The 18,434-nt window shown below is 38.9% G+C and overlaps 2 protein-coding genes across 3 annotated transcripts; one reads left to right on the forward strand and one right to left on the reverse strand.

Annotated features, from left to right (window-relative positions):
- The first annotated feature begins 5,915 nt into the window (after positions 1 to 5,915).
- On the forward strand, positions 5,916 to 8,021 carry LOC108676588. 2 transcript variants are annotated; one of them, XM_047882224.1, is made up of 5 exons: positions 5,916 to 6,172; positions 6,457 to 6,639; positions 6,817 to 6,983; positions 7,171 to 7,275; positions 7,433 to 8,021. In XM_047882224.1, exons 1-5 carry the CDS (start codon positions 5,957 to 5,959, stop codon positions 7,614 to 7,616), a joined length of 855 nt encoding a protein of 284 aa, XP_047738180.1. In that variant the 5' UTR covers positions 5,916 to 5,956; the 3' UTR covers positions 7,617 to 8,021. The 2 variants fall into 2 exon arrangements, with proteins under 2 accessions (XP_047738180.1, XP_018020176.1); XM_018164687.2 differs by having other exon boundaries at positions 6,820 to 6,983.
- Positions 8,022 to 13,000: 4,979 nt separating this feature from the next.
- Positions 13,001 to 15,498, reverse strand: LOC108676599. The gene is made up of 4 exons (XM_018164706.1): positions 14,927 to 15,498; positions 14,262 to 14,566; positions 13,811 to 13,915; positions 13,001 to 13,591 (listed from the first exon to the last, which is right to left on the reverse strand). Exons 1-4 carry the CDS (start codon positions 15,179 to 15,181, stop codon positions 13,426 to 13,428), a joined length of 831 nt encoding a protein of 276 aa, XP_018020195.1. The 5' UTR covers positions 15,182 to 15,498; the 3' UTR covers positions 13,001 to 13,425.
- Positions 15,499 to 18,434: the final 2,936 nt, after the last annotated feature.

Below are 18,434 nucleotides of genomic sequence, written 5' to 3' on the forward strand. Positions count from 1 at the left end.
TTTAATTAGCATTTCATTTAAAATAAAATGTCCTAGATTACACTTGAATGTGTTACACTTTAATATTATTACACGTTAATGAAGTAAATTTAATTGCAAAAAATTAAGTTTTCTCTTCTGCAAGAAGGTACTTCAACTTGATATCGTACAAATTATTCAAGGAGATTTATTTGTTTAATATATACTCAAAACAATATATGTGAGTATACAGTATATGTTTTATGACCTACATATGCCCAAATGTCACCGACATAAACTTAACTTGTTCCATAATTGATCGTAGAGTAATATAATTAATTCAGTTTGCTATATGATCTCAAAATTTATAAAGCTAACCTATATATTAAAATTTACCATCCTAAAATTCACGTGCAATAAGGATAATTCCAAGCTTGAAGGACAAGTCTTACGAAGAAAGATTGAATATTTTGAAGCTTCCAAGCTTTTGCTGCCGACGTCTGCGTGAGGACCTCATAGAAGTATACATTGTTTATACAAGGTCCCAGAAGGATTACTAGAATTTGAAACAAGAACCAACACCTGGGACCGCGGCTATAAACTAAAAACAACAGCATTTCTTCTCGCTTCGAGTCACCGAATTGTGAACATCCTCCCTCTTTACAGCGTTGACTCTCTGAGTATGAACGCGTTCAAGATCAGACTAAATAAAGCTATGGAGAAATATATGTTCGAACTTAAAATGCCTAGCACTATATCGAACCTGGTAGAAGTCAAATAGCTATTTCAAACTTTCGTCAGTTTTGAAAATATCCGGTTGATGAGCCTGTTTTCAGATATCAGGTCACGATAGTACAAGAATCGATGAACAGGTCGATCGATTCAGATGAACAGGACACGAAAAGTACAAGAATCGGCAACATGCCACATCAGGCCTATTCTTCAGAGCCGACATCGCTATGATATGATATGGTTTACAAGCCAAATATTTATGGTTTTAAATGGACATTTTGCATATATGTTTGGCAGCACTGAACAAAACCGCTGGCACGTCAGGCGTTGGTCCGAGTTTCGTGGGCCCTGTCAAAATTCAGAAGCAGCTGTCGGTCGCCTTTCGGTTGCCACTCTTGCCTTAGAGATGAATCACGTGAGAAATGGCGGCCTTCCCTATTCAGCTACTATAGGAAGCTACTTTGGCAGTTCCATGGTAAAAAATATAAGGGTCAAATGACACACGAAACCAGCCGCTGGTCAGGCCCACCATTGGCTTACCATGCTCAGCAGCAGGCATGAATTCTTAGTGCGAGCGCGACAACTCCTGCCTGGAGACGCTGACGCTGCATGTGCATTGTGCATGGGTACGAACTTATCAACACGCTAGCGTTTCAGCACTCCTGCATTGCGTTTACGCCGACATGCTTGCATTGCGTTATCTTCAACACGCTTGCATCGAGTGCGTGTTCCCCACGCGAGAGTTGCGTGATACTCAACACGCGTGCAATGCGTGTCTGCCAACGCTCGTGCTTAGCGTGTGAATAGAAAAAAACATGCGGGTATCGAGTTATCTTCAACACGCTTGCGTTACTTTTATGTCAATAGGGTTGCTATTAGTGCCCGCCAACACGCATTTTCAGCAGTGCCTACGCGAACCGCGTTATATTCGATACGCGATTTAACGCGAACATTTCTTTTCTGTTAACACGCTTGCGATGTGCGAATATGTACATTAACACGCGTGCATTGAGTTATCTTGAACACGCTCGTGTTACTTATGTCTACATATGAGCGTCGCGTTCCAGCAACACGCTTAAATTACATGTACACGCATGGCTTCAAAACCCACGCTTTCGAGGCAAGACTGATAAACAACCCCCATAATACTCCCTGTTCAAAGGTGGGTTTACCCACTTCCCCCGACGCTCTGGTGTCAGACTCTGTAGTTTCGTGGATTTTGTCTCGTGCGGACGATAATTAGACATGCTTCTCGTTTCTATCGTGTATCCTTAGTGTGAATTCAGATGCATGTGAATAGAAAACAATTAAGTTTCTAAAGACTGAACATGTTAATTTGGGAATCTTTAGAAACACAACTTCCTATGTGTTTACTGTCTGGCCGAAAGCTTAGATTCGTCAAGTCGATTGGCGTTGCGTGCTCAAGTAAAGTAGCGGCGCCTAGCAACCTTAAGGTGCCTGTACACAGGGATAGTATACTAGCCGCTAGTTCATCCGCCGCTTGAACTATCCACGCTACTATCCTCGTGTATAGGGGTTCAGCCGCTTCAGAGGCATGCGCCGGCAAGTGCCCGAGACGCGGCCGAGAGGGACAACGATGTGTTCATTTCTGCGCTGGAGAAGAGGCTAGTAGCGCTGATCTCGGCTGATGCAGCCATGGTGAGAGCATCTGTGCCGCTCTTGTGAAATATCATGGGTCATGTGGCTTGTTTGAACGATAATGGTTCTAAGAAGAACCCAACAAAGTGGAGTCCAGACGATATTCAATTGTTCGTTGGGATATTCTAAAAATATGAATTAATGTGGAATGTTCGCCATGCTGTTTACTCCAACAAAATGAAGAGAGAAACGAGTATTTTAGAAGTGATAGAAGACCTTATTAGTCAGGATTTAGTTGTTCCCGACCTTGCATTTTTAAGAGATAGAATAAAGAGTATAAAAACGACGTACAGACTCGAGTTGTTGAAGGTGATCCCTCGATCCATCTTCACAGACCTCACTCGCCGGCTGCTAACGACTCGCTGGCGGGCGCGAGCGAGAAGATAGCAGAACCTTATACTCTCCTCGTGTACAGGCTTACCAGCCGGATAGTCACCAAGCAACCGACACTTGCCAGATCTACTAGCCGTCTGCACTAGCCCCGTGTACAAGCACCTACCAACTGGTCGGTGGACAGCTTGCTGCTGAAGACACACGTTCCAACAGAGTTACAGAGCAAATTCGTAAGTAACTAAGCTGCACGGTTCCGTTATTGTGAACTCTATTCAAACTGAAATCAAACTATTGTTATGAATTGGATTAAAATTGAGCCTTGCATTAAAATTGAGTCGTGTAGTTGTAGATACAGTTGACTGTTGATGGGAATGATGTAGGAAAATTTTGGGTTTGAGGACTGATTGTTGCATGAAAATGCTTGGTAATGGTGTATAAGTGATAGAATAGAATAGAATAGAATAGAATAGAATAGAATAGAATAGAATAGAATAGAATGGAATGGAATGGAATAGAATAGAATAGAATAGAATAGAATAGATCCGTAATTTGCTAGGCATTTTAAGACTGAACATATGCTCCTGCATAGCTTCGTCTAGTCTGTTTTTGAAGATGTTTATACTCGGAGCTTCAACGGTGATGGTATTTTTGGTTCTTATTGTAAGTGCGAGAATGGTTTTACTGACTGGTGAATTAGAATAATTTTTTTGTACTTACCGAATGGATAATGTTTGGTAGTGATGAATGTCAGATAACTGGTACTGGTGAATATGACACTAATGAGAGAATGTTTGATACTGGTTAATGTGAGAGGATGTTTTGCGCGTGTATATTTTGAGAATTTTAGGTACACAGGATTGGGAAGAACTGCATTACCGCGAATAATTTAACTGCATTTTAGGTAATTCATACCTGGAAGCATGAATTAGCTTCTATATTGAATCTGCACTATGTTGAGATGGTTAGAATTAAGCTCTGTAGATACAATAGGCTACTTTTTGAAAATGTTTTGGGAGAATTTTGAGGACTAATTCAATTGATTATTGCGGGAAAATGCTAACAGTATATGTGAATATTTGGTGCTGGCGCATATGAGAGAAGGTTCAATACTGGTTAAGGTGAGATAGTGGTTTGCTCAGCCGTACGTGGAAAATGTTTGGTACCTCTACTACCGCAATGGGAAGGAGTGTTTAATACGGGCAAATGAGCCCGTATTGAGCGGTGTTGAATATTTTAGTATGTTGATCGTTGAGTGCTATTGCATATTGAATAATATTTTGTTTTTTCGCATCGTGTGAGAATGCTGATTGCTGGTGAATATAGAAGATTGTTTTGCTCGAGCAATGTGAGAGACTTTTGCATTCTGGTAAATATAAGAGAATGTTGTACAAACTGATATTATTCCCGTTTCAAACTCGTGCTTACTTGCCACTTGCTTCATTGCACCGCTGTGATACATACATATATAGCGATTCAAATGCCCCCTCCCTTCCCCCATAGAAGGGGGGAGGGAGAGGGCATATTTTATGGCACTTTTCAGATTTGGTCGTGTCTGTCCCGAACGAATCAGGTACGAAATACGCGCGCCTCGCACTCGCCCCGCGGTTGTCAAGGAATAAACCGGATCCTAATCAGGCGCTTATTTCCCTCGTACAACCAGTTGAACCAGAACCTAAAGCGGACATAGAGCCCCTAATTTACGCACTAGGCAAACTTGGGGCGCACCTGTTCCAGCGGCTGACAAGAATCAAAATTTTGAGAGGGTAAACGGTCTTTCAACCTAGTTGGGCTTCACCGCCTACATCTCCAAATTTGGATTAAATCTGACCTATAAAGAGCAGATAACTTCAGGAAATTAAACTTTCTTCACTTTGCTATCTTTGACCTGAAGACACTTCGAGCTCACCACCCTCAAACTCGTCAGCGAGCTCAAACTCGAAAGGCTACTTATTAACGCAAATAACACATGCTTATTTTCTGAATTTCAGGCAAGTCTGTTCAAAATTGTGGGAACTGGGAGCAGCTCGGTTTCGCAAAAGTAGCGTTTCTTCATTTATAATTAAAATTGAGGAGTCGTAAAAATCTGTAATAATGAAAATCGTGACGTATTGGTAATAATTAAATATATTCTAGATTTGATACAAAGCCGTTCAGATTTGAGGGACTTATGAGCTGTTCGGTGGCGCTAAAATTTTGTTTTGTGGGTGAGCTCGAATGTCGACACAGTGACCCCAAGCACTTAATTTTCATTAACAATCGCGGAGGTTATGACTTGCAAATGAGATCCTATAATTATTTGTGATACGTGCAAGGCGTCGGGCAATTGACCTGATTCAGATATTTTGAACTCGTCCTGACGGCGCATAACATGATTAGCTACCTGCCTTCAAAGTATCGCTGCCCAATTATTCCACTTCAAGCGCTATGCAACGAGTCTCCGTACTTAAAAATTCCAAGATCCGGGAACTTGATGAAATATGATGCTTGTCGCTTAGGTTCCTTTGTATGATTTCGTAGCAGACTTTTTAAAAGAAAGACTTTGTAACGGCTGGGTCCACAGCTAGCAGTAGCACGCAGCCAGCATTAATCGGTCCCTGGATCGGGGGCGGAATTTCCATCGAGGGGGATTGATGGAGCTTAGGTTTAGCTCGTCAGTTTCTTCGTTGGCTACTGTGGAGATGTTGACTCACGTGCAGCTGCTACGCAGATATTGTAGTACGTCGAGTAAAGAAAACTTGTTTGTAAGCAGAGCTGAAAACTCTGTAGGACACTTAGTAGGCAATAATTTCTTTATCAATCTTACGCAAATCTATGCAGAAGCCAAAAAATAACACTGAAAATGAAATTCAGAAAGTCAAGCCATCAGTTCACATGCCAATCGTGAATGGATCCTACCATTGTTACTAGTAAAACATCAACTGTAGAGAGAATGTAGACTCTTCTTTCTTGATCACGAATATAGCGATTTAAATTAATAATATTATTGCCATTATAATAGTAGATGTTCACGAAAAGTGACGAGTTTCACATTCACTTAGATCCCAATTTCTAGGCATGAAATGTACTAGTACGATAGATGAATTTTCATAGATTTCCTTCCACATCCCTTGTATCGCGCTGAACTTCTAATTGAAACTTGTCTTCATTGATGACTTTAAAGAATAGATTGAGTATCTTACGGTATCTATACAAACCCTCAATTTGAAATAAAATTTTTTACAACTGACACAGGTTTGGAATTTCGCTCGCCATTCTACGTTATAATCTTTCGAAAATGAACCAGTGCAATGGAATAGCATCCTCAATGTTGGTGATCTGCTTGGTGTTTCTAAATTTAGTCAGCATAGCGGTGTCAGCGTCTGCCCGTCCGTCTTCTGCATTGCAGCAATGTTCAGCACATAAAGAGCGGATGCGAAGAGCTCTCCCTGTGGACCATCCGCACATCAGGAAAAAGAGAACTATTCAGGTCCCGAAAGGCAGTTCATTTGAGGTAATGATTTCTAATTATTTCTATGTATGGATATATATGTCATTATTTTCTCTCGATAAAAACAATTAATTAACAATTTTTCAAAACGCAAATATGTCCTGATAATATAGTTAGGGCGTTAATTTGCGCTCATATTGTATTGCATACAATTTGTAACAAAAATATCCAAAGTGAAATCTGCTTAGAGCCTTTCAATAATAGGTTATTCACCTAATTATATAGAAATATAAACTCTATAATTGGATAATTTTCTATAATTTTGTGATGGGACTCTCTGTGTACAGTGCAAATGGGCTCTCAACATGCCGTTCGAAACGCAGCGTCGTTACACTGCCAGGTTTCAAGTGGCAATTCCCATCATCATCAATTTCCCGGCGATCTTTTTCGAGAGATATGGTCTCGAGAAACTCAAAGGCTTCGTGGAAGATGAAGATGAGGAAATTGAGAAAATTGACGCTCCCAAAAAGGTGATGTAAATTTGCTCATTTCAAGTACTATATGAAACACCGAAAACTGAAGTTTGCTGTGCTAACATACGTGACACATTTATCGTTATTAACGCTATAAAATATTAAGCTACTCAATAGAAATGAACGGAAACGAATATGATGGCTTTAAAAGTACTAATGGATTTTTACTGATAGCAGGACCAGGAGGCGAAGAACCATACTCCGGAGCAAGCGGACAATGAAGAGCCTTTGCCTGCCCACCACTACATCCACAAGCGAGACGCAGTGATCTCGAACTATTCAACAATTGTACAAGAAGAACGACTCTATTTTTATCGAATCATCGAAGGATTTCTTGATAAGTGAGTGAAACTTTAATGCGTTAAGATTCGCATTAAGACGAAATTTTGCTGCGCATGTCGCGACAAAAACATTGGAGCCTTCTCATAAGTTCTTGACTTGTTAAAAACAATAGTGACAGTATTTACGAAACGAAAATTATAAAGCTAGCTTCACTTTAATTGCTATATATTGGTTTTGGGACTGCAGGTTGGGACTGCCAGCGAAAGAATGCTTGCTGCGCACGGTGTGCGAAGTGGCAAGTGAGCCAATAGAGTATGGGCTTGCAGGAGATATATTCAACATGCTAATGAGGTGAGTTCAATTAGTTTACTGCATAATTATTTAACGTTTAGTGCGCCATTTATCATGTTCATAAAGTTGCTTGAATATAATCGTTCTTATCTAACTTGTTGTGGTTAGAATGCCCCACATTTAGGATATCTGAAGCCAAGCCATATCTTCTTTTCAGCCCTACAATGACATCATTGTTGGCATCCCAGGACGGTGGCTACGTGGACGAAATTCTTGCATACGTTCGGGCTGAGAAAGTCGGCCACATAACCGGTCGTTGCCACGACGAATACGAAGTTTGTCCTGTGTCCCTCTTTGACTTGTTGCCTTTGGTAGTTAATAACATATTCTCTTCAGTGTAAAGTTACTTAGAATTGCTTCTGCTTAATTGCATTTGCAATTCAACGTTGTTTAAGCTCTTTTAAAATCTTTCCCCAATTGATTGGTTCTGTTTTGGCCCATACTCGCTCTGTTGTGTTCTAGACAAACACTTTTTTGTGTTCTAGCCCGCACTTAATTGTTTTTGAGCCCGCAATCTGTAGTGTTGTGGCCCGCACGCTGTTGACTTCTTGCTCGCTCCGTATTCCAGTTCGCAAGATTCTGAATCACTTTGAGTACTTGGCTTGGTCAGAAAATTTCGCTTATCGCTGGAGTATATAGAGTGAACCTGAATCTGGTTGGTATGATTTTACATGCAGCTTACAAACGTAATACCTACCGATTGTATCACGAATTAGTGTCAAGAATTTCAAAGAAGCTCAATTAAATTATCAACCTCCTGATAGGCGTCGTGTATAGATCACAAAACAGTTCCTTTGATAACGATAAAGTACTAAACAGACTTTTACCGAACTTGACTTTCCGTAGGTCACACGCGTTGACCGTTGGTGATTTTAATCATCCAGAACTAGGCTGGACAGAAGGATCCTTTCCAAGGGATGGGAATCACCCAGCATCCTTGTTCATGGAGTCTGTGAGAGACCCCTTCCTAGTCCAGCACGTTACCAAGCCAACCAATTATAGAAGTAAACACACTCCCAATATTATAGACCTGGTGTTTACTAGTGATGAATCAATGTTAGATGAGCTTCGTTACGAGGCTCCATTGGGCAAAAGCCATCACCAATCATTGTTTTTCAGTCTTAAGTGCTGTACAGATAAGACGCCTAGAAAGCGTGAGCGTTTGAATTTTGCGAAAGGCGACTTTGATAAACTCCGTGCAGCAGTGAGTGCAGTGAACATTTCGAACTGTATTAAGGTCATGAATGTGGCTGAGTCATGGTCATTTCTCAAGGACACGGTTATGTCTGCAATTGATGCGTCTGTACCTAAAATTAAGCTTAGTGGAGTAAAAAACTCAGAGGATGAACAGTCCAGTTCTAGCTAAACTGAAAACCAACAAGGAAGTTACCAGCGTTATTTACAGACTCATAGCGATACTGAGAACATCCTGTACGCAAGAGTTCGAAATTAAGTAAAATTTTATTGTCGCTCCGCAGTAAAAACCTCGAAAAAATATTGCTAAAATTAAAAAAAAAGAGAATCCGAAAGCCTTTTTTTTGTACGCTAGCTCGAAGTGCGAGATAGAGGACGGTGTTTCTGATTTGAAAGTAGATCAACGAAAGATATCCTCTGATGAGGGCAAGGCTAACGTTCTTAATCAATTTTTTAGTAGCGTATACACTGAAGAGGACTTGAACAGTATTCCAGTTATTGAGGAAACGTGCATTCCGCTCTAAATTAACAAGTTTGAAATACCAGAAGAAGAGCTTCTCAAGCGCCTGATCGCTTTAAATCCAAACAAGTCATGTGGACCGGACGGCTTCCATCCCAGATTACTCAAAGAGTTAGCAAATGTCCTAGCAGGCGCTTCGACGTAATTTATTTCAAAAAACTTTGAACGAAGGGATCTTGCCGGCTGACTGGAAAGAAGCTCAAGTGACACCGTTGTTCAGAAACAGTGACAAAAGCTTCCCGGGCAACTATCGCCCTGCCAGTTTGACAAGTGTCTTTTGCAAAGTAATGGAATCTGTTGTAAGGGGTCTATTGATCGATCATTTGACTGCTAATAATCTCCTATCAGACTGTCAACATGGCGTTATTGCCGGTAGATCCTGCACCACCAACCTCTTGTCTACAATGAATGAAAGGACCCATCTGTTGGACGAAAGGGAGCCAGTAGATGCAGTGTACCTCGATTTTTCCAAGGCATTTGACAGTGTCTCACATGAGCGGCTGTTGCGTAAATTGAAGTCTTAGGGAATTGAGAGTAATATACTCGAATTGATCAGAGATTATCTAGAAGGAAGACGACAACGTGTTTGTATTAACGGAGCCGTATCAGACTGGGCTTCAGTGCGCAGCGGCGTGCCACAAAGAAGCGTTCTCAGGCCTGTTTTATTCATTGCGTTTATAAACGATCTGCCAGAAGCTGTGTCCAGCTTGTGCTCGATGTATGCTGACGATACAAAAGTTTCTAATACAGTGAAGAATACGTCACAAAAAGTACAGTTGCAATGTGATCTTGACAGGCTGGTTGACTGGGCTGATAAGTGGCAGCTGCGTTTTCTCGCTGACAAATGTAAAGTAATCTACCTATAGGCAAGAATAATGAACAGCATGATTACAGTATGAGAAGACACGGTTGCAACGACAGAGTGATGTCGAAGTCGACAATGGAAAAAGATTTGGGAGTTAGTGTCGACAATGAGTTGAAATATTCTAAGCATATTGAAGGTCAAGTTAATAAAGCCAATAAACGACTTGGACTGATCAGACGCTCCTTCGAGTTCCTAGATGCAGAAGCGATGAAGCAGTTCTTTGTTGCTGTCGTGCGCCCGAACCTAGAGTTTGGAAACGTCGTGTGGTCACCGAAATTTGAAAAGGACAAAAATTTAATAGAGAGTGTTCAAAGACGCGCAACAAGGATAGTTCTGGGATTTAGAGGCAAGCCTTATAAAAAAATTATATTTTATGAAGCTTCCAAGCCTCTGTTGTCAACCGGCGCGAGATAGCTCGACCTGAAGCGTTAGCAACTACGGCCACTGAACTAACTAACTAACTCTGTTATCAACGTCTGCGTGGTGACCTCATTGAAGTATACAAGTATACCCACGGTTTATACAAGTCCCAGAAGGATTACTAGAATATGAAACATGACCCAACACTAGGGGCCACGGCTATAAACATAAAAAACTGCTTTGTAACATACCAATGCGACAACATTTCTTCTCGCTTCGAGTCACCGACATGTGAAACAGCCTCCCTGATAGCATCGTTGTCGCTCCGAGTATGAACGCCTTCATGAATAGACTAGATGAAGCTATGCTGAAGCAAATGTTCAGTCTGCCCAGCACCTTACGGAACAGGTAATAAGTCCAGCAGCTATCTCAATCAATCGGCAATTATGGAAAAATTGGGTTTAAAAGGCCAGATCCCTTGTGAATCAAGTCACGTAAAGTACATGAATCGGTAACAGGCAAAGGGCCTATTTCTTCAATGCCGACACTTCCATTCTATTCTATTCTAACATTTCCACACATCTTTCAATTGCATGTTCAGAATGTTGCCGATTAAAATCATTGTTCTGTGTACAGTGCTGATGAAGGGAAAAAAATTTTAGTTCAAAACTGCTCTGTAAAGCTCTAAATCATTCCTATATGTGCTCATTATTGTGGTAGACATACTCTACCTTGATTTGATTTGCTTACCTAGTTTAATTAATTGCGTCTGATAACAGAAAATGAATATTTTTTGCATTTTTGTTGTGGCTTTTTGCGTGTGTATTTTTCTAATGTTTTCCCAATTTCTCCATGTTTTCGAGCAAGTTTTTCTTTGTTAACTATATCCCAAATAATATTAATTTTAATGCACCGTCTGCAGTACAATTTTTGAAGTATTAGTAGCAATCTTAAATCTCAAAAGAATGTGAAATATTTCATTCGTTTTGCATAACGATATTATCATCTTTGAAATCAGTTCTCTCACCATTTAATAGCTCAAGAAGTACATAATTTGTTGATAATTTGTTTGTTGTTACCGATAATTTACGTTGATTTTTATTTGCATCATGGCGGTTGATGATATAAATAGAGTAATGAGAGCAGAAGACAAATTGTTGTTTCCCTTCCACACATCACCGGAATATAATAAAATCACCTTAAAATCAGCTTACGTTTTCCTTTTTGTTAAACATTAAATTGACACTAATGTAGAACTTCTAATAACCCTTACCATGGGTTCACTTAGAACCATAAGCAAAGGGTAAAGTTATTTGATGTAAAGTTAAATGAAAATGCCGTGGGTGAAAAGATTCTGCTATGAAAAAATGTCAGCGACTCAGAATCGGTGCCGAAAGACTTAAATAAAAAATATTTGAAAAATCCTAACGATTTGGATCATGTGCGCAAAAAGCTCAATGATCAACTATAGAGAAATGTTAACGATTTGCTTTCGGGGCCGAAAATACTCAGCAGTGGTAAATATTTGGAGAAATGTTAGTAATTTGCTTTGGGCGACAAAAAGGCTTAATAGGAAAAAAATATATACGGACAACTTCTAACTTTTATTCAGCCACGGTAAAACTTAAAATAACGAATATTTGTAGAACAATCAATGCTTTACACTGGTTACCAGTTCCGTCAAGTTCGAAGAAACTGTTTTCACGAGAAAACATTTTTTCAGGTCAAGATAAAATTCATTATGAAACAGCTACGAATGTGTTTCTTTTAGTCTTACACTTATCAGTGTAAGACTTGAGGCTTTCCTCCTCTCCGCCGTCTACAATGCTACAACTACAATCAAATAAGCACCACCGTACCAAAATATGTTATGTTTCATACTAAATCAATCTTGCAAATTTACATTTTATTTAAAACACGCACAATATACATAGAAAAACATAAAAAACGATTGAATCGGATCTAAAATTGACCTGGCACTCTACACCAGAAAGATTTCATGTAACACAATTAATAATAATCGCCAGTCAATGGCATATAATTTGGAATTAGAGATACAACCATTATAAATATTTGAAAAAAACAGTCAATGGCTTAAACTGGCTGTCGAAAAGAATTTACAATGAAAAATAGTTGAAAAACAGTTAAAGTATTTACTGGGTGTTTTGAAAAATTCAAGCGATGAATATATGCTTCTCAGTAAGTGCATGACTTAGGTTTCATATTCAGTGTCCACACGGTAAAAGATAAATGCTATTTTAAAGGTTTCATATTCAGTGTCCACACGGTAAAAGATAAATGCTATTTTAATTGTAAGCTATCAATGATTATTTTATCAGTAACAGTTCAGGAAAGGGCTAAAAAGAAATTGAAATTTGGCGTGTCTAAAGATTCTCAGTGACCCAGTGAGTTTGGAACGGAAAATTTTAATTTTTTCTTAATGATGGAAAAATTATGTTTTCAATCCTGTAGTTAGTTGCTGCTAAACTAAAGATAAGAAACCGTTTTAATTAATTCTACTAAAAGAGGGATTGATGTATAATTGAATAAATTTGTCCGACTTGATTGTGGTCACAGAATACAAAATAGCGCTCCAAATTGACTGATGGAAATTTTGTTTTGATTGATGAAAAATTGACCGGTTTTGAAATAGAGACTTCTATGACAAGTGGATTTACGATCAGACCATCACTTGCTACTTCAAGCTAACGGTGTTGGATTCACTATTGAACATTAATCTCTTGAGTGTAGGTCTAAGAAACATCTAGGGTAAAAATGACGCAAAATCAGACAGAAACATTTTCCTTGAATTATAGAATGCATAGGTAAATACTAAGATGTAAAATAAATAATGATTTTATAAATAATAATAATAAAACGATCAATGACTTGTAAAAGCCTCACTGCAAGTAGACAAGAAACGAATGACGCTACTCCTCACATGGTTGTCGGTGATATATTAATATTCTGACGTGCTTGATGAGTAATATTGATTATGATCATTTCTTTAGTTCATTGTTTTCTTTAAATAATGACTCACAATAGACCCAATTTACACGGTTAATGTGCGCTATATTAACATTTGTGAATTGTGGTATCCCTAGGTTGTACTTCCATCGTAAGCTCAACTGTGCGACGATTATCAGCGAAAAATCAGCTCAACTGTGAGACGATAATCAGCGAAAAATATTTTGTTCACATACATTATGTATTATTTATATATGAAGTTGCTCCCTATAAACGGGACGACATCGAAGAGTGACTGGGGGCAGTTGCTGTACCGCACCGCGCACGAGTCTGTCTGTGTGCCGTGGTACTCTGCCGTCAGGTACTCATCATACTCGTCTCCTGTGCTGTACGTAGTGCTTCGTGATGGCCTGCACGGTCAATAGATTACATTACTTATAATTTTTTAATGGTAATCATTGCAAAAAACGATTTCTTAAAATTGGGCCTCATGGACAACTTCAATCTTAAAACGTTGCTGTCTATCAGACTCAAACCACACATAGAAGCATGCATGTTTGTCGAGCAGTAAATGTTCGATAATCTCCCGTATTTGTACTAATTAATGAAATTGAATTATTAATTATTACTTGAGTATGGCGGTGACCAGCTTGCCCAGAAGGTCGTCCTGCAGCGGCGTCTCCGCGACCTCGCAGATGGTGCGCAGCAGACACGCCCGCGCCGGCAGACTCGCCCTGCGCATGCGTGCATTAATTGTCGCGCTCCACAGAGACTTGGAGCATCAATTTTACAGCGATATTTACAGATGGAAGCCTAAATAATTCTTTTTGGCACTGAGATATATGATTTATTCCTTAAACTACTGAATAGGCAGTAGCAGTACAATCCACTCGTACCCAGACAGGAACCCGAATCACCAAAAACTTCTATTTGCAAAATCAGCTTATCATAGCGAAATTTAGATTTTAACCACTTTTTGTGGTATACTGTTTTCGTACAGGACCATGCAAATTTCAATTCAATACTCATTTTTCCAGGCGAGCCTCATGCCAACATATACTTTTCTTTGGCCATGCTTACTTTATCAAGAAATTTTCTAGCATATTGTACACAGCACGCCTTTCTTCAATCGCCTCTCTCTTTTTTCTGTGCAAAATTTCATCTTTTCGGTCTTCTCCTTCTTCTGCTATTCCGTGTCCCGTGTCAATAAGATCGGGACGCTTCAGTAATGGTCTGTAAATCTCAGGGACAAGTTCTCGGTACGGAAATTTTTCTTGCTTATGGACAAATTCTCGGGCGTAGGGAGCGTCGATCAAGATGGCGAACTGGACATCCAAGAAAAAGCGGGCAAAGGTGTCGACTGGGACATCGATATTCCACTTGAACTGGAAGAAGAAGAAATATAAAAATAACAACTATTATTATTGTGACAACAGCTGTGAAAATTTCAATAATTAAATATACTGGTAGTTTCTAAAAGGTTAGGATCTTCCGTTCATAATTTTTTCTAAAATATTCAAACAAATATTCACAACATGTGTCTAAATACGTGAAATAAATTCGATTAATACGGAATGTTCATTGAAAGCAGTTTTACCAGTGAAAAAACATATCCCTCTGACATTAAATGCACACCACAATTGAAATAATATCGGAATTAACAACAGGGCAAATAAGTCAAGACACATAAATTCAATATAATATAGACCATTAACTTATTTCAACATGTCAACAAATGGTCTCACCTGCATGTTTATTCCTTTTGGCAGCTCTAGAGGAAAAAGCAATTCCCGTTTTTTCCTGGAGTTGGCAATAAGTTGACTGCGTCTCGATGGGTCCAGGAGACATAGAAAAAATTTACCTTCGTCGTCCATGTTGGCCTTGAGTTGTTTCGAGGATCTCAGGGCAAGAGCTTCTAAATTAGCAGTCACTTGAAGGCTTAGAAAAATAATGCATATGCTCACCATAAATAGTAGCTTTAGTTGCATCCATGAAGCCATTTTGCCTTAAAATTATAATCTATGATAGTAATAGAAATTTTTTATCAATGAAAAAATTAATCATAACAGTTGACAAGAAAAATTGGCGTTTAAATTTGCTGCCATGAGTGACGTAGGCAAAAGAATTACAAGTAAAACCATATACCTACTAAATTCACGTTCACTGGTTCCCGCCGCAAGTAAAGACATGGTGCAAAATCTCAAACAATTTTCGAACTTATATCTAAGGGCTTAAGTCACCCTATAGTGATGTCAAATACATTCATGTGCTGAAAATTGTTTGATTTATTAGCTCCTAAAAAAGTGAAAATTTTTCTGTAAAAAGTGAAATGAAGGCAATAATTTATTCTTATAAATACAATAATACATGAAATAATTTAAATGCAAATCAAATACACAACCAGAGCGAATACACAACAAACAAACAATAGCGGACTCTGAGACTAAGATGCGGTACGTTGAGCCTCCAGAAGACAAGTGACTTGTCTCTCAGTAGGTGTTACGTCATCACTTGACCTGAGAAGAAGAGTACCCACAAAGAGGTCGAGCCAGCCTCCTGGCGCCGCCCACTGATCTCTCTATATTATTGCATCCCAATTAATTCAGGATGAACTGTTTTTGTGATTCTGGGATAACAGATTCAGCGCATGCACTGTAGTAAGAAATTAAGTTCAATTAGAGGTACATGACCGATATATTTAGCAGGAATTCGGGAGATATCACTGAGGTTTTTAGGACAGACACGTTTTTTTACGAATCCGTTATCTATACCATCTGCCTTTATAAACAATAGAAGGCTCGCCTGGCGTTCTCCAACAGATGATATTGTCATCAATTGCACTCAGGATGATTTGTCTTCACTTAAAAATTTTATTTTAGTCTGTATTTCTGAAACGTTGCTGTTTTCAATTTTTAACTTCACAAAACATTGCTCAGACAAACCTGAGCACTAGTTATAAATAAAATATCTACGATTCTACAGATCCTGGCAGATTCTAGTTCTGATAAAGAAGCACTAGAATTTTTTTAACTGGTGTGAAAATCATCACAGTATTGATTACGTTTTATCAGCATTAGCAACTAATCTATTCTCTGCATCTCTCCATCTCCCGTTTAGCGCCAAATATTCAAATCAAGGGTATTACAAATGACTTGGTAATTAAAATTGTATTTAATGTACTCTTATCACATTATTATGGGGAATATATATTCAAAACAGTAGCATCTACAGCGAAGGCAGCATGTGCTTAGTGAAGGTGATTCAGTTTGATTTGCTTACAGATTTGTTCAGTCAGTGAGCTTCAGTTGCCTACATACCATTTGCTATATATGGTAACCTGATATAAATATATCTTATGCCATGCCCAAGACATGACCACTAGATATGAAAGAATCTAGTATCGTATACAATATTAGATTATAGTATAATATAATATTGATACACTAGATATTAATATATCCAAAATCGTGCGCAATATATAAGGACAATAAAAATAAATATAACGAATACCGTTGTAAAAATTATTACTCTAGATACAAATTTGTCTAATTAGCTTAATACATTAATAATAGCTTGCCTTGCTCGCTGCCAACTGTCCTGCACATGAGAAATCTTCTAATTAGTTAATTTATTGAATAATTCCCATTTATTTGAATGTCCCATAATTAAAATTATGGAGAATTATCGAAAAAACCTAAACGAAGTTTTTAAATATAAACGAGAAATCTTCAAATTTTGATGATATATCATTTATCATCACCTGCAGATGTTACATTTTTTCCAGTAGGTAATGTATGATAAACAGATTGAGTTTCTTAGTTCATTTTCTTTTTTAAAGATCCTCATTCAATGAGTGACCATTTATTGGCTTGTGAAGGACCAGCGATGCCTCACCCATTGGCTCGTTTCTGTGGTCCACGCAAAACAATTCGCGCCTCTGTACTCATAAATTGATGCGTCGTGTATTTTATACAGCAATTTAACCCGAGCAATTTTGCAAAAATCCTTGCAAACCAAGAGCTCCCTATAGTCATGATGTTGAACTTAATTCCATGGTGAAATGAGAACTCTAATTCGTAGTTTTCATTGCTGCGAGTAAACTTTCATGCGTGGAATAAATGGATAAAAAATTGGTTCCTGAACTCTTGAGGATTGCAATTAACGAGTAAATTAATCTAGTGTCGCCATTATTTCTTGATGCCCTAGCCTAATCATTCTTCTTCGAAACCTATATTTCTCAAAGCTTAAATGCTTGATATACGTGCTACATTAATTGGATAGTGACGTTGAGTGAGAGAAACATTAAGAGGAGTAATAAAATCATAAATAATAGAAGGATGCTCAAGTCGCCACCGTATATATGCCACCGTCCTCCAATTGAAAATATTTATTCTGCTCAATACTGCAAACTGAATTGTGACAGAGCTTTCGAATTAGTTCTAGATAACGGTGAAACTTTTATGTGGCATTAGAACAGTTCGAATCCTGTTTTTTTACCAGCATTGTACGGGTTTTATTGCTGACCGGCGAGTCAAGTGTAATATATGTTGAGTGGTCATTGCCGGGTTAGCTTACGTGAACTGAATACTTTGAGGCATTTAATTCTCCCCAGACGATCTGATTTATTAACATAATATGTTCAGTGTTAGCCGGTGCAGAATACAAGAATTAAAAATTATTATCTATATGTGTAATTAAGGACAATTTTTATTCTGTCTGTCAGTGAGTTTGGTATGTATTTAGAAACATTTTTGTCGTATCCGTGCATGTATTCAGTAAAAATTTACATCCTAATATCTAAGTGCATTTTTTTATGATGCAAGGGGGCCCTACTTAACAGTGCGGACCCATGGACCACATACAGTGACGAAGGGCCCTACATAACAGTTCTCTGGCCCGCGGACCACATATAGTGACAGGGGCCCTACATAACACTTCCCTGGACCGCGGACCACATATAGTGACAGGGGCCCTACATAACACTTCCCTGGACCGCGGACCACATATAGTGACAGGGGCCCTACATAACACTTCCCTGGACCGCGGACCACATATAGTGACAGGGGCCCTACATAACACTTCCCTGGACCGCGGACCACATATAGTGACAGGGGCCCTACATAACACTTCCCTGGACCGCGGACCACATATAGTGACAGGGGCCCTACATAACACTTCCCTGGACCGCGGACCACATATAGTGACAGGGGCCCTACATAACACTTCCCTGGACCGCGGACCACATTATAGTGA

Source organism: Hyalella azteca, unplaced genomic scaffold, assembly GCF_000764305.2.
Source record: "Hyalella azteca isolate HAZT.00-mixed unplaced genomic scaffold, Hazt_2.0.2 contig9938, whole genome shotgun sequence".
Lineage (NCBI taxonomy): Eukaryota > Metazoa > Arthropoda > Malacostraca > Amphipoda > Hyalellidae > Hyalella > Hyalella azteca.